Consider the following 12,671-nt stretch of genomic DNA (forward strand, 5'->3'; position numbering starts at 1 on the left):
GGATGATGTTTGTCTTTGATAACAAACACAATGTCGGCAGGAACACGTCCTGGATGTTGATCCCCTTCTTTAGGGAACGTGATTTTGGTCCCACTCTTCCAACCAGGCTTGATATTGATTGTCAATACTTTATCCTCTATCCGTGTCGATTGCCCATCGGGAGCTAACACCTTCCTGTAAAGATCAGAAACAATACTCTGCACATAATATGTCTGAACACCGAAGACAAAAGTTGAAATCGACGACACTTGTAAAAACTGAAAAAATTTTAATAACTGCAGAAAGGAATCAAATCAGTTACCTAGTAATTTTCATTTTTTTGGTACAACCCTTGTAAATATCTTCTAAAGAAACCAGCAACTCATGCTGCACAACAGGATCTTGACGCTGGCGCCGTGCATGACCACCCATACTGAAAGGCATCCCTGGAAAATCTGAAACGGCACCTTTTATTTGAAGGTTTTTCATTTATAAAGGATTAAGAGGAATAGAAGATCATTCTCAATCCTATGTATCCTTTTAAAAAGTTTTCAGAAATCTAAGACATGAAATAATGCAAACCGAAACGCATATCATCGCCACCGGTTGAGAAGAAAAGTTGTGGTCCACCACCAGTAGCAGATCCACTAGCAAAGAACGTAGAAAACGGATCACTACCACCAAAGAATTGCGCAAACATTTGCATCGGGTCTCCTCTGCAAGTTATGTTTCTTGTTGAAAGAAAAGAAAGAGTGAAATGAAATTTGATTTAGTAAGTTCAGATACCTAAAACTCTACAGCGATCCTTCCATCATATCAAGCATTCACGCATTCAGTCTTATTGCGGTTACCTGCGGCTTTAAATGAATTACTTTGTAGATTCAGTTACAATAAGAACTTACTGGAATTCATAATGCACACCACCAGGACCGCCAAATCCTCCTTCGCCTCCTTTCAAACCATCCTCACCGAATTTATCATAAATTTCTTTCTTTTTCGGGTCCGACAGTACATCGTATGCTTCCGCCACTTCCTCAAATTAGAAATTACATGTGCGATACATCCATTACTATAAAATTCTAAGGATTTCGAAAATTGATGAAATTTTTGGCTGCTAAATTCCAGAAATACAAACCTTAAACTTTGCTTCTGCACCAGGTTCTTTATTTTTGTCCGGATGATACTTCAGTGCCATTTTACGGTATGCCTTTTTTATATCGTCATCACTGGCACCCTTTGCGATTCCTAGCACTTTGTAATAATCCTTGCCCATGGCGCACTTAATTTGTTTCAAGAGAAAGGCAATATGCAGTCAATACAATCAAAAAATAATGAAATAAGCAGTTTTGCGTCACAAAGTCGATCACGTTCACGTAAGCTTGTGTGACTGGAGAATTGAATCTGAAAAAATCGATGTAAGGATTAATATTTACGAATCTAAAATTATAAATGCATAATAAAATTCGGTGACAAAAAGTGATAAGACCATCAGAACCTTTATAATTGTAAGAGTGATAGCTCATTATGCCACTGTCATTATCAACAGGAATGGTTGTTAGTCAGTCATATGTGATATCATCTACTGATATCACTCTACTGATATGTAAGACCAACACAACATAGGAGAATTTCGTAAAAGTTACGGCCATGCAAGGTCGAGTCAAAAAAAATCGGAATTTTTTTTTGTGGTGCTGTGAAAGAGCCATGATTATGCAGAAAAGACTTGAAGATTTCACCAGGAAACACTTGAATTTCACAGGTTTTTAAAGAAAATAAATGAACGGAAATAAGATAAAGCCAGCGAAACTGAACCATAATCGAACATGAAAGGCTGAATACACTATTTAATATAAGGAAATCAACGGAAACTTGACTATCTTATCACATAATTTACCAAACATATTAAATAAGGAATACTATTTGGAATCCTAACAAGTCAGATAATAGAAACGAGAAAGAAAGGGTTTTCCAAGCTACCAGAGAAATAAATAAAAAATTAATGATGAGCAACAGATAATGATAGCGTGAGAGCAGCATAACGTCTACATTCAGTGAATGCGCAAACAAGGAGAAAAAAAACCATCGAAATGAATTTGTTCACCAAATCTCCTCTTCATGAACTATTTATTCAGTAAGTAAAACTCCTCCCGTTTCCCTATCAACACAATCACAAAGAACGGAAGAAGCATCCAAAACAACGATAGAATATCAATGGGAATGAAGAGAAGTCATTGGAATTTAGCAAATTCGAGTTTTATTTCACAGATTTCCTTCCTCTCATTTTCAAAAGAACAAAATGGGCCAAATGAACGACCATTTTTACTATATTCACTGCGTATTTCACCATCACATGGAAAAAATACACAATACCTGCGCATAGTAGTGACATTAGCAACTTAAAAATGACAAATATTGAATTTTAATTTTGAAAATGATAAATTTTCAAGTTTCATATCAGAAATTTGCAAATCTAATATGAAAATTTTGAACAAAAGGAGAACAAGAAAGTGGAGAAGTGTTAAAGTATTTAGACAAAGTAACCTCCACAGTGTCACCAACAGTCACCTTCCAGCCTTCCTTTGCCCACAAACACGCAGACTGATGCAAGTCAAACCACCCGTCCAACGAACATGTTGCATGATGTCATCCCATACCCCTACCCGACACTTTCGAATGTTCCCGAATGTTCTCGAATGTTCTATTTAGCACCGTATACTCTACCGTAGAATATTTTCAAACAAATACTTGAAGACCGTAAGAGAACAAGTTAGGCGAGAATTTAAATTTCGATCAAGTTATCTCTTGCAGCCCTTCTCACTGAATAGATTTCCAAAAATCCCGGGAATTTCCGTAGTTCGTCTATTTGTCAGTCCATGTGTTTGTTGATTGATTTGTCCGCCTTCCGATTTATCTGATCGTTATTTCATTCATCTGTGTCGTTCTCTGTTCGTTCTAGGAGATAATCTTCATGGCGGCAATTTATCCATAATATCGGGTAAATTATGGGATTTTTGCGCCATTTTTATCCTTATTTCCTATTGACTTACTAAAGCTGAATTTGCTTATCACAATTCTCCATATAATTCCACTTGGTAAACTCTATGTTGATATGACATTATCAAAAGAGGGATAAGCACAGATAAACGTTCTTGAAGATAAAGGATAAAAAAGCCTAGTTCGACAATAAGGAGGATTAAAGCAAATTTTGGCTGGAATAGCAAATACTCGAACGGATCCGGCATATAGCTTTATCGTCAACAAAGTGCAACAGATGGAATTAGCATTCTAACATTGTAGTTGGAAAGTGGAAAAAATCTGAAAAATGAAGAAAGCACAATAACTTGAGAAAAGATGAAATTTTTAATATTCAAAAATTTATTCTGATAGAATTCTATGATTTAGCGCGTTTTTTTTCAACCAAATAATTATTTAATTACTTCAATTAGCTATAGTTAATTTGAATGTTTGATTAGTTATCTATCTTCTTCATTATGTGAGTAATTTTTATTTCCGGATTTCTGCATTTAATCGAATTTTATCAATTCAACAGCTTAGCTAGATCTGGCATATTACGTTCGGCTTAATAACTTCGAAAATTGCATTTGCTTATCCAACAGGAACTTCAAATGATTACTGTAATATATGTGAGGTTTTATTCCAAACATTTTCGCATCGTTTCATTTTGAATTTTCATTTTATCATTATAACATTTCGGGATCTCGCAACTTTATCATAATTTGAGAATTGTTTTTATCTCATTTTTTGAATTTGCATGATATGGTGATTATTTGACAAATTTTCATTTTTATCTACTTTGATAAATTTCAATTTAACTCTTTAACATTCTTATGTTGTTTCCGATCAGCAAAACTAATTGTCAACATTTTGGCATTCCGGTTTAAAATCAACCTTAAACATAATCAGCAATAAAGAGGCGATTGAAATTGCATAATTGATAAGTTTGGAAGCAGAAATGCATGAGGCAAATCTTTCATTTGTTTGATTTATGCCTCAAAAATTTAATAATTTTAAAACTGATACTAGAGAAAGTGGTTCACTTTGCGCTCTATTCGTTTAAATTTGCGGCTTGCTGTGTCGTTCCTTTAGCCCTTTGAGCAATTGGCGAAGATGGGAGGATTTTCGTTGCTGTTGCTTGCCAAAAAGTTTACAACACATTTCGAGGATAAACCAGCTGCTGCTGTGCTACTTTAGCTCACACCAACTGGATAGGATGAGTGATGACGATAATGACGATATTGTTGACGACGATCATCATCATCATCATCATTACCACTACCACCATCACCACCACTATCATTACTATCATCATCATCATCTTTGTTATATTTATCGTTACCATCACTACATGATTATTATTATCGTCATTATCATTGTGATCATCATTATCGTAATCTATATTATCGCTCAGTTGCTGTTATCATATCTCGCTTGCTAGCTACAATTAACTAATGAAACCTACTGCTCATTGTTAGTGGTTTCTTATTCGTGATTAAAATTTCCTAACAATTACTGATTTACTTTCTTTCTTTTCCTGTAATTCAATGAAATAAGTTCCGGGTACTGTACGATGATATGAGGGGTAGGGTAGCATGACTCGCATGGTGACAGTGATCGTAGTAGCGCCGAACGAAAAGAAGAAAGTGACTTTGCTTCATCTTCTTATCCTATTTTGATCTTTAAAATTTCCATTCCAAACATCTTCTAAAACAAATGAACGATTCATTTTGCTTTAGCCATATTACATCATTATGTCATCCCATGTATAAAAGTATCAGGATGTGTGTGTGTCTGTGTGTGTGTTTGTGTGTGTGTATGTGTGTGTGTCTGTGTGTGTGTCTGTATTTGTACATGTGTAATTCAAGCAAGGGACGATTATATGTCTTGATTAATTTGATCTAACTTTATATAAGAGTAAAAATGTGTGCGAATATATCTCCATCACTATAATGGTAATGATATTGCACTATTATTGTTGTTAGTATGAATTATGATTATAATTAATTTAACATAACGAAAATAAAATCAACAACAAATAGGTAAAATTTCGTGCAAATTTGTAGATTTATATTTTTGGCATTTAAATTAGTTGGCAATTAAGAAATAACAATTGATATATAAATAATTTTTTTTCTTTAGTGTAAAGTAATAGATCTAAAAAAGGAAGGAGTGTACCTTGATGGGATTTTTGTAATATATTTTTTGTTTTGTTCTTGTTTTGGTATGTAATACTTTGATTATTTGGCGCTTTTTAACCACGGTGTAATGTTCTCTTTTTAAATTGTTATCCTTTCAAACATATAGTAAAAATTAATCAAAAATTCAGGAATGATTGGTTAAAAATTATTGGTTAGATTTAAGCGCATGATTTCGAAGAGTAGAATTAGCGAAGTTTAGCATTCAGCAATCCTCAATCATTTGCTTTGATAGCGTAAGCTGAACGCAGAAAAAACAATTCACATATTTTGAGGTTAGCGAAAATTTTCTACGCAATTATAAAAATTGAAAATAAAAAAAAGAAGGATGCTCCTTTTTGTTTTCCTTGTAGAGTTGGCTTGATATAATTAGCGTTTTTCTGAACCGTAAATAATGTAACCATCGGATGGATGAAAGGAAATGATTAAACAATTGACATTGTCGAGCTGTTTCAGAAAGCTGATGAAAAGTCTGATACATTTCGGTATAAAGTTACCCCGATATTACAAGTTGGAATATGTTGTAATATTTGAGAGATCCTGATATTTTCGGTGTGATAACAGCTCTTGTATTATTACACTAAAACAAAGTAGCGAAATCTTTGTAAATCTCCGCCTTCACGATAAATACTGAATATATATTAGGAAATATCTAATCTTCAGCAAAAAAATTTTTTCTTTAAATTAAAAGAATTACTATGTCTGAAATGATGCGACCACATGTTGACGGTCACATGTTAAATGTATCGGTGAAGATCAGATATATTTAAAGATCGGTCACAATTGAATAAAATGTTTAGTGCAAATATAGCATTCAAAAAATTCAGAACATTTTTGAACTTTGAATTAAAAAAATGTCGAAAAATTACCAATGAATTTATCCGCAAAATCCTTTTCCATTTTCATCTAACGAAATTTAAGACAATCGTAAAATGCTTCAAATATTGTTTTAAACATCCATTCATCCTTTAATCTTTAATATATACATATACTTATTCAATATTTTCTTTCAGAAATCGTTGCTATGGGCAACTGTGTGAGTCAAACAGGTCAGAGAGAATTTTTGAAAAATTTCCAAAATGCAGCAAGTAGAGGAGGTGAAGTAAGAATTGGAGAAGCTTTTATGAGTGATGACCCAGAAGCTTTTCAAGTATTCGTTAAAAAAAGAAACAAATTTATTCCAGGTAAAGGCGTTATTTATTCATTAATACATCTTCACATTTTTTTTTTTTCAAAACGTAAAAATAAAAACATTTTCAATCACGATTTTTGCTGTTCTATGATCTTTGAGGCCTTGAAGTTTTTCATTGTCTTAAATTATCTTGCTAAATTTATATTTCAATATCTATCCAAAATAGTGCTCAATCTGATGAGAATTAATTAAATATTTGCAGTATAACCAAACAACGATGGCTCAAATATTTTATTACCTAATAGATACATTACATAGAAGTAGATGGTTTGGGATTGTAAAGAGGGTAAAAAACTGAAATTAGCTCTGCAAATTAGGTGTGCAAAACTGTAGTAAGTTGTTGTGAAAAATATTTCTATAGCAATTAAATGAAATTTATCTAATGAATAATCTTATCTTCCAATTCAATTTCGACATATATTTTCAATGATTTATGAATTTTTGTTTTAAAAAAAATTCGTATGAGTCATACACAATGTATGTGTATATGCCTCGTAAAATTTAAAGTAGAACGTTATTTTTCGTTTTTTGTCAATTATTTCCTCTTCCGGATCAAAAAGCAATGGAAAGCAAAATGTTTTCAATCTTTTCCTGTTTAGCTTTGGCTAACAAATTCATTAAATTTTTTTTTTTAGGAACATTAAAAGTGACCGAAAATGAGATTGTTTTTATTCGTTCACGATGCGAAACGCTAAATTGGCCTCTACATTTTTTACGTCGTTATGGTTTTACGTCGGCTGGAATTTTCTTTTTCGAAAGTGGGCGAAGGTATGTACGCTTTCATTTTGTCATATCAGTTTCGTATGCTTGTTTCTTATTTTAACCAAATTAATAATCATCTGCCACTGATAATATTCCAACTTACCAAACCGGAATATTACCTGAAATTTATGCCATATTCTTGCTTAATTTTTCAATCTTCCTATTGTTTTTGGTAACTTTCTGATAAATTTTTTGGTAAAAAAATTTCATCTTTCCAACAAAAAAATTATCTATACTGTTTAAATCGTATAACCAATATTTCATTCAACGAAATCAGTTTTGTTATTGTTCTCTGGTTGTGTAATAAGTGATATAAGTTCAAAGGTATTAATGGCTCGGAATCTAAAGCAGCCTGAAACGTTTCAATATAGGAATGGTATCTATTCATTTCCAAACTAATAGATATTTTTTAGTTTATGTCAAAACTCATAAAATTGTGAAAAAATTACGGTAAAGGTTAGAAAATTGGCATTCACAAGTTTCAATTCAGTAAAAGTACACATTTCCGAACAGCCTGTAATTATCTATGGGATTCAGCAGTGTATTGGGAAAGATAAATAGTTTATCGTTTAGGAGGGTGAAGAATTTTTTCACCTTTAATTATTAATATCTGGTAATTGGTCAAAAGAAAGATGTCGTAAGGATATGAGGTGAATTTCTGGAGATAAGGATTAAATAATGTCAAAAATAGAAGATATGAAGGTTGATAAATTTAATTAAGCTAAAAAATTTCACCTTATGTGTAATTTCTAGATGAATTAGATAATACCAACTTTTATTTCAAATGAAATTGAAATCAGTCAATTGAAATTATTGCAAATGCATCTGACAGATAAAGTAGCGCTCATATTTGATGTTATAAGTGGCTCTTTTAAATGGCGGTACTTGGGCTTTGTCTAATAAATAATAAAAAGATGTCAAATATGTCCACTATCAGAAAATCAAATTTTGGTATTTGCATCACTACTTTCAGATGTAGTAGCGGCGAAGGCCTTCATACGTTTCAATCACATCAAGCTGAAGCTATTTTTCAGGTACTCTGGTGAAAATCTGAGAATTTGTTTTTTTGTTGGAATCTGAGGAATAAAAATTAAGCACTTTTGTTGAAATCTGAGAAATGGAAATTTGAGAATTTATTCTAAATTCAACTTCTACTGAAATTTAAAGAAAAAATTAAATTAAATTAAAAGGCAAGTGTTTTTCATAATATTTCATTTCTAGCTCGTACAATCTCGCATCCAAGATAATGCAAATATGGGTATAGCAATACGTGAAGCTCGTGCGCAATCGGTTACGGGAAGTTATCACAGTGTTCACAATATTCCTTCCAGCTATGCTGGTACACGCATTCAACCAATACAACGATATTCTAGTGAAGGTAACGGAACTGTCAGAAATTAAAAAAAAAAATTTTCTGAGATATTTAAGTTGACACTACGATTTCTCAATTATTTTGAGTCCATCAATATTGGAATTTCTCAAAACAAGTTTGATATGGATATTTGCAAATTCTGGTTCCTTTTCCAGGCTCTTCTCAGATTTATTTTGATATATGTCCTTATTGTTCCGATGTATATGTATATTATTATTTTTAGGAACAGCAAATGTCAGTGATTGCTCATCTTCATCATGTGGTATCACCAATTATCATCGACCACTCAACCGATTTAATCAGCATCGGCAGCTCCTTTTCCAAATACCGAAACGACCTCGAAGTATTGCCGGACCCGCACATACGGCTGTTTGGCCTCTACCACCACCATCTTATTATTCGCCCCGATCATGTCTCAATCGGCCAGCCTTTATGGGAAACGTTGTGTAAATAAAATTATTATTTGTTTTGTCTCTTAGTTTTTTTATTCACTCAATTTTTTGTTTAGATTCGTTGAAAACCATACGATTATCAGAAAACCATCCAGAACTAGAACATTTAACCTTATATGGTTGTATAATGATTGTAATACTTTGAATATACATATATCACTATCACATTCTTGGAATTTTATCTTAAACTTATTTATTGAGAAGGGATGAGACAGTAGCATGAAACTATTCTTGATCGATCCCATACATCACTTCAAATTTATAAGCAGTGCTATCCAAGCTATCCTTCTAGGATATACTTTCTAGGTGTACAGGACATATGAATTTCAAGCATTAATTTCAGGAGTGAGCATGTACTTCAGCGACAGCCATCCGAATTGAGTACCTGTAATCATTCCTATGTTAATGTTCTTCCCCAGCGTCGTTCTGCCACTTCATCACCACAATGTTTGTCACCGGTTTTGAGGGAATTTGCCTCCACCAATCATTTCACTTTGTAAGCTTTTCTTTAATTCAAAGCAAAAACGAATGTTTTAAAATTTTAGTTTTTGTATCTATTTGTTCTCCCTTCTTTCTCTCCATATGAATATTCTTAATGGGGAAATACCTAGCTGATATATACTTCCGTATGTGATAATGATTAATTTCTATCTAATTATCGTTGCTTGCTGTTTTAAGTGGTTCAACGGAACAAAATCTTGGCATGGCAGACTTTGGCTCACAGCGATTCAATACTCCTACCGCCGGGCTATCATATCGCAATCCACCTTGTGGATTTTTATGCCCTTGCGATAGATCACCTCTTAATTCTTATGTTAATGCTCGACAGGTAATTTTTTTTCTGTAAAATTTATGTGAAACTGAGAAAAACTGCTAGCACTATCTGGTTAGTTACGACACCTCATTTATCTATCATCTACTCATCTACCCCGTTGAGTTGCTCTTCCACACCAAAAGATCGCTCAGAATAACACAATCTCTGTACTAGCAATTAGCAATTAATTGCTCCATAGCTTTTGAGCTATCTGACCTTAACTGGACAAGGGCAACATCTATGTTTTTTCAGCTTAATTGACACTTTCCGGATTTTTTAAATTATCTAAAATACTTATTATTACCAAACAGCTACCCTTCCTGTTTCCATAGAAAAATATCATTCAAACATATAATTTTGAATTTGCAAAAATTCAAAAGATTTATTTTCAAAAGATTTAAAAATCCAGATAAAATCTGGATTTTTCGTCAAAATTCAAAAATTGTTCCCTCTAAACTTTTATTGTATTTAATTAAAAATTTGCACGAAGATTCCTTAACTAAATGATTGACAAAAGGATAATTTATGATACTGTGATGTGTTGGTATCATAATGTATTACACGAGATTACCATACAATGCAATTGGTAATTTCAGGATTCAGGAGTAAGTGATCGTGAAACAACACCTCCGCAGCTTGATTACGCATTAGTAGCGGTAGGAATAACTGAGGAAGGTTCACCTACAGCTGTCAGGTATTAATTTGTGTTCCGGTTAGTAATTGATTGCTATTTCGAGTTAATCATGCCTGAGTAATCAATCGATAAATTAATATTTGATAAATATGGACTGGAAGTGATCAGCAGTATATTCTTTTATGTTCTCATGTAAACAGTATGACTTATGCTTCTTTTCGGCTTTATCTATCAGTGACACCACAATTTCAGGGCCAATCAATACAATACACGTAATGATTTAGCATCTATCGGCTTGGCATCCAATATAAATTACACAAAAATAGATCTGGAAAAGACTCGCGCTGTGGAAGTGGCAGCAAGTACGGTGGAAAAAGAAAATCCACGCCGACGGCATTTTACGACAAGTGGGCAATTGGACAATTGATCTGTACGCATTACCGGTTGAAATAGTCGATGATTAACTTCACATCCTAATTTATAGTGATGTTTTCACCATATCATGTTCTGGTCAGTAATCAGTTAGCATCCAAAGATCACTGTATTCGAAGATTGATGTCCAGGACGATGAATTCATATTAATATATTATCTGTTCTCGGAAAATCGTGAGTTCAAAATTTCAGCCATAAGTATATGGCACTGAACTTTCTAGCTCTCATAAAGTAGAGTAACCGTACTTCCATTTACATAGACGCATAAACACACTGCATTCCTTGATAGGATAGATGTCAGGAATAACAATTCCGATAGATTTAAAGTGTTGCCATTAAATGTATAATTTTTCTTATTTGCAGTTACCCAGAAGAACGTCATAAATTTTATTGCTCATATAAAAATTTATCTTCCGAATCTCCTACACGTAATAAAGTTCACCATAATGGTGGGATTAGCTTATAATTATTGAATGTCAAGAGTTCGATAATGATGATAAATGAACTGTACTCTGCGAGCATTTCAACAAATATATTTGGGATGCCAAAATGTTGTTTCTTTTTCCTGCTGTATATAATATTTTTTAATTTCATTTAAAATTTAAATTCCTTGCTCTTCGTTCATATGGCACTTTTCAACAACTGATGCATATTTTTTGATATGACGATAGAGGAAGCAATTTACTGAGAGAAGAGAGTTTGATTGAACGACGAAATAATTGTCTTTTTGAAGATATCTTTTAATATTTTTATCGTTGCATTGTAAAAAAATGGAAGGTGTAAGAATTAAGATCTTTAACTAATTATAAAATTTAATCCAATTTATTTACTCGTTAGTAAGAATTAATAACTACTCCCTTTTTTAAGCTTTTTTACTCTCTTCTCATTTCGCAATGTTTTATTTATTATATTATCAATTTTTACCAAATTTTCTCGTGCATTGGTATCTCATTATAATAAATTCTTATTTACATTAATTTTTTCTCTTTTTTTTGCTTACACTTAACAAAGCTTTAAAATATTTTCTATTTTACAATTTAGTTAAACACGGATAAATAAGCGAAATAAGTATAAATTAAATATGTAAATAAGCAACAAAATAGATACTTGAATTGCAGGATGATGATTAAACTGGTCGAATTCAAAAATTCCAGATTCTATGACTATAGCGAAATTTAAAAAAAAGAATCCAATATGCAATAGTTAACAGTTTGTTGCAAAAAAAAACAACAATTCTATACAGCCATCTAGTTCATTCTAACTTATCTGTAACGAGAAATTGATAATTTTTAATTCGAGGTGATGGTTATAAAGTGAGGAATGAGGTCAGGGTGACTTTTAAACTTGGATATTAGCTAAAAATAGCGACAATATAAGCAACATGACATTCACGACATTCAAATGAATTGTTTGTCGCTAATTTTTCTAACCTGTTAGTCGCTATTGCTGATGAGTCAACAAATCCTTTGAAAAATATAGTTGATGTAGCTGATAAAACATATAAAAAAAGAATCAAAGATGAGTAAAAATGATGCACAAATGTCTTCGAATAATTTTAATTACATGTATGACTTTTGACCTTCTATTTAACATTATGGTTTTAAACTTTTCGATTAAATGGTAATAAATAATTGAATTGATCGGTGTAGGAATGGCAAAAAATTGTTTATTCACTCACTAAAATTTCCAGAAAGCATCAGCTTTTTTCAAAAACAAAAAAGGCGCTTATGAGATGCGTAAACAATAATTTGAAATACTTTTTTTGGTACCGGAAAATCTTTCTCTCTCTCTCTCTCTCTCTCTCTCTCTTCTTCTTCCTTC

General features: G+C 32.4%; 3 protein-coding genes across 3 annotated transcripts in view; 1 reads left to right on the forward strand and 2 right to left on the reverse strand.

Moving 5' to 3' along the window:
• Positions 1-1,386, reverse strand: part of LOAG_18566 (DnaJ domain-containing protein) — a 3,216-nt gene extending 1,830 nt beyond the window's left edge. Inside the window, exons 1-4 of the mRNA XM_020451229.1 lie at positions 1,115-1,386; positions 882-1,012; positions 562-695; positions 302-434 (exon numbers count right to left, since the gene is read on the reverse strand). Of these exons, the coding sequence (XP_020305007.1) occupies positions 302-434; positions 562-695; positions 882-1,012; positions 1,115-1,252 (536 nt within the window). The 5' untranslated portion in view covers positions 1,253-1,386. The remainder of the gene's footprint in view (positions 1-301; positions 435-561; positions 696-881; positions 1,013-1,114) is intronic.
• A 2,801-nt stretch (positions 1,387-4,187) lies between these two features.
• On the reverse strand, positions 4,188-4,466 carry LOAG_08424 (hypothetical protein; the record flags this gene model as incomplete). Its single annotated transcript, XM_003143956.1, has 2 exons — positions 4,188-4,341; positions 4,456-4,466. 2 exons carry the CDS (start codon positions 4,464-4,466, stop codon positions 4,188-4,190), a joined length of 165 nt encoding a protein of 54 aa, XP_003144004.1.
• LOAG_08425 (hypothetical protein) lies at positions 4,451-10,913 on the forward strand. Its single transcript, XM_020447698.1, has 10 exons — positions 4,451-4,467; positions 6,206-6,376; positions 7,020-7,152; positions 8,120-8,180; positions 8,368-8,524; positions 8,742-8,964; positions 9,314-9,466; positions 9,649-9,799; positions 10,381-10,478; positions 10,671-10,913. Exons 2-10 carry the CDS (start codon positions 6,217-6,219, stop codon positions 10,843-10,845), a joined length of 1,311 nt encoding a protein of 436 aa, XP_020302100.1. The 5' UTR covers positions 4,451-4,467; positions 6,206-6,216; the 3' UTR covers positions 10,846-10,913.
• Positions 10,914-12,671: the final 1,758 nt, after the last annotated feature.

The sequence above is a fragment of the Loa loa genome (assembly GCF_000183805.2).
Source record: "Loa loa unplaced genomic scaffold supercont3.368, whole genome shotgun sequence".
NCBI classification, from domain to species: Eukaryota; Metazoa; Nematoda; class Chromadorea; order Rhabditida; family Onchocercidae; genus Loa; species Loa loa.

What these genes read in the sequence shown, in the direction of transcription:
- LOAG_08425 (XM_020447698.1), top strand. Translation starts at nt 6,217, where the DNA reads ATGGGCAACTGTGTGAGTCAAACAGGTCAGAGAGAATTTTTGAAAAAT. An exon ending in ACAACGATATTCTAGTGAAG is followed by an intron (nt 8,525 to 8,741) that starts GTAACGGAACTG and finishes TATTATTTTTAG; the next exon opens with GAACAGCAAATGTCAGTGAT. An exon ending in GGTTCACCTACAGCTGTCAG is followed by an intron (nt 10,479 to 10,670) that starts GTATTAATTTGT and finishes CCACAATTTCAG; the next exon opens with GGCCAATCAATACAATACAC.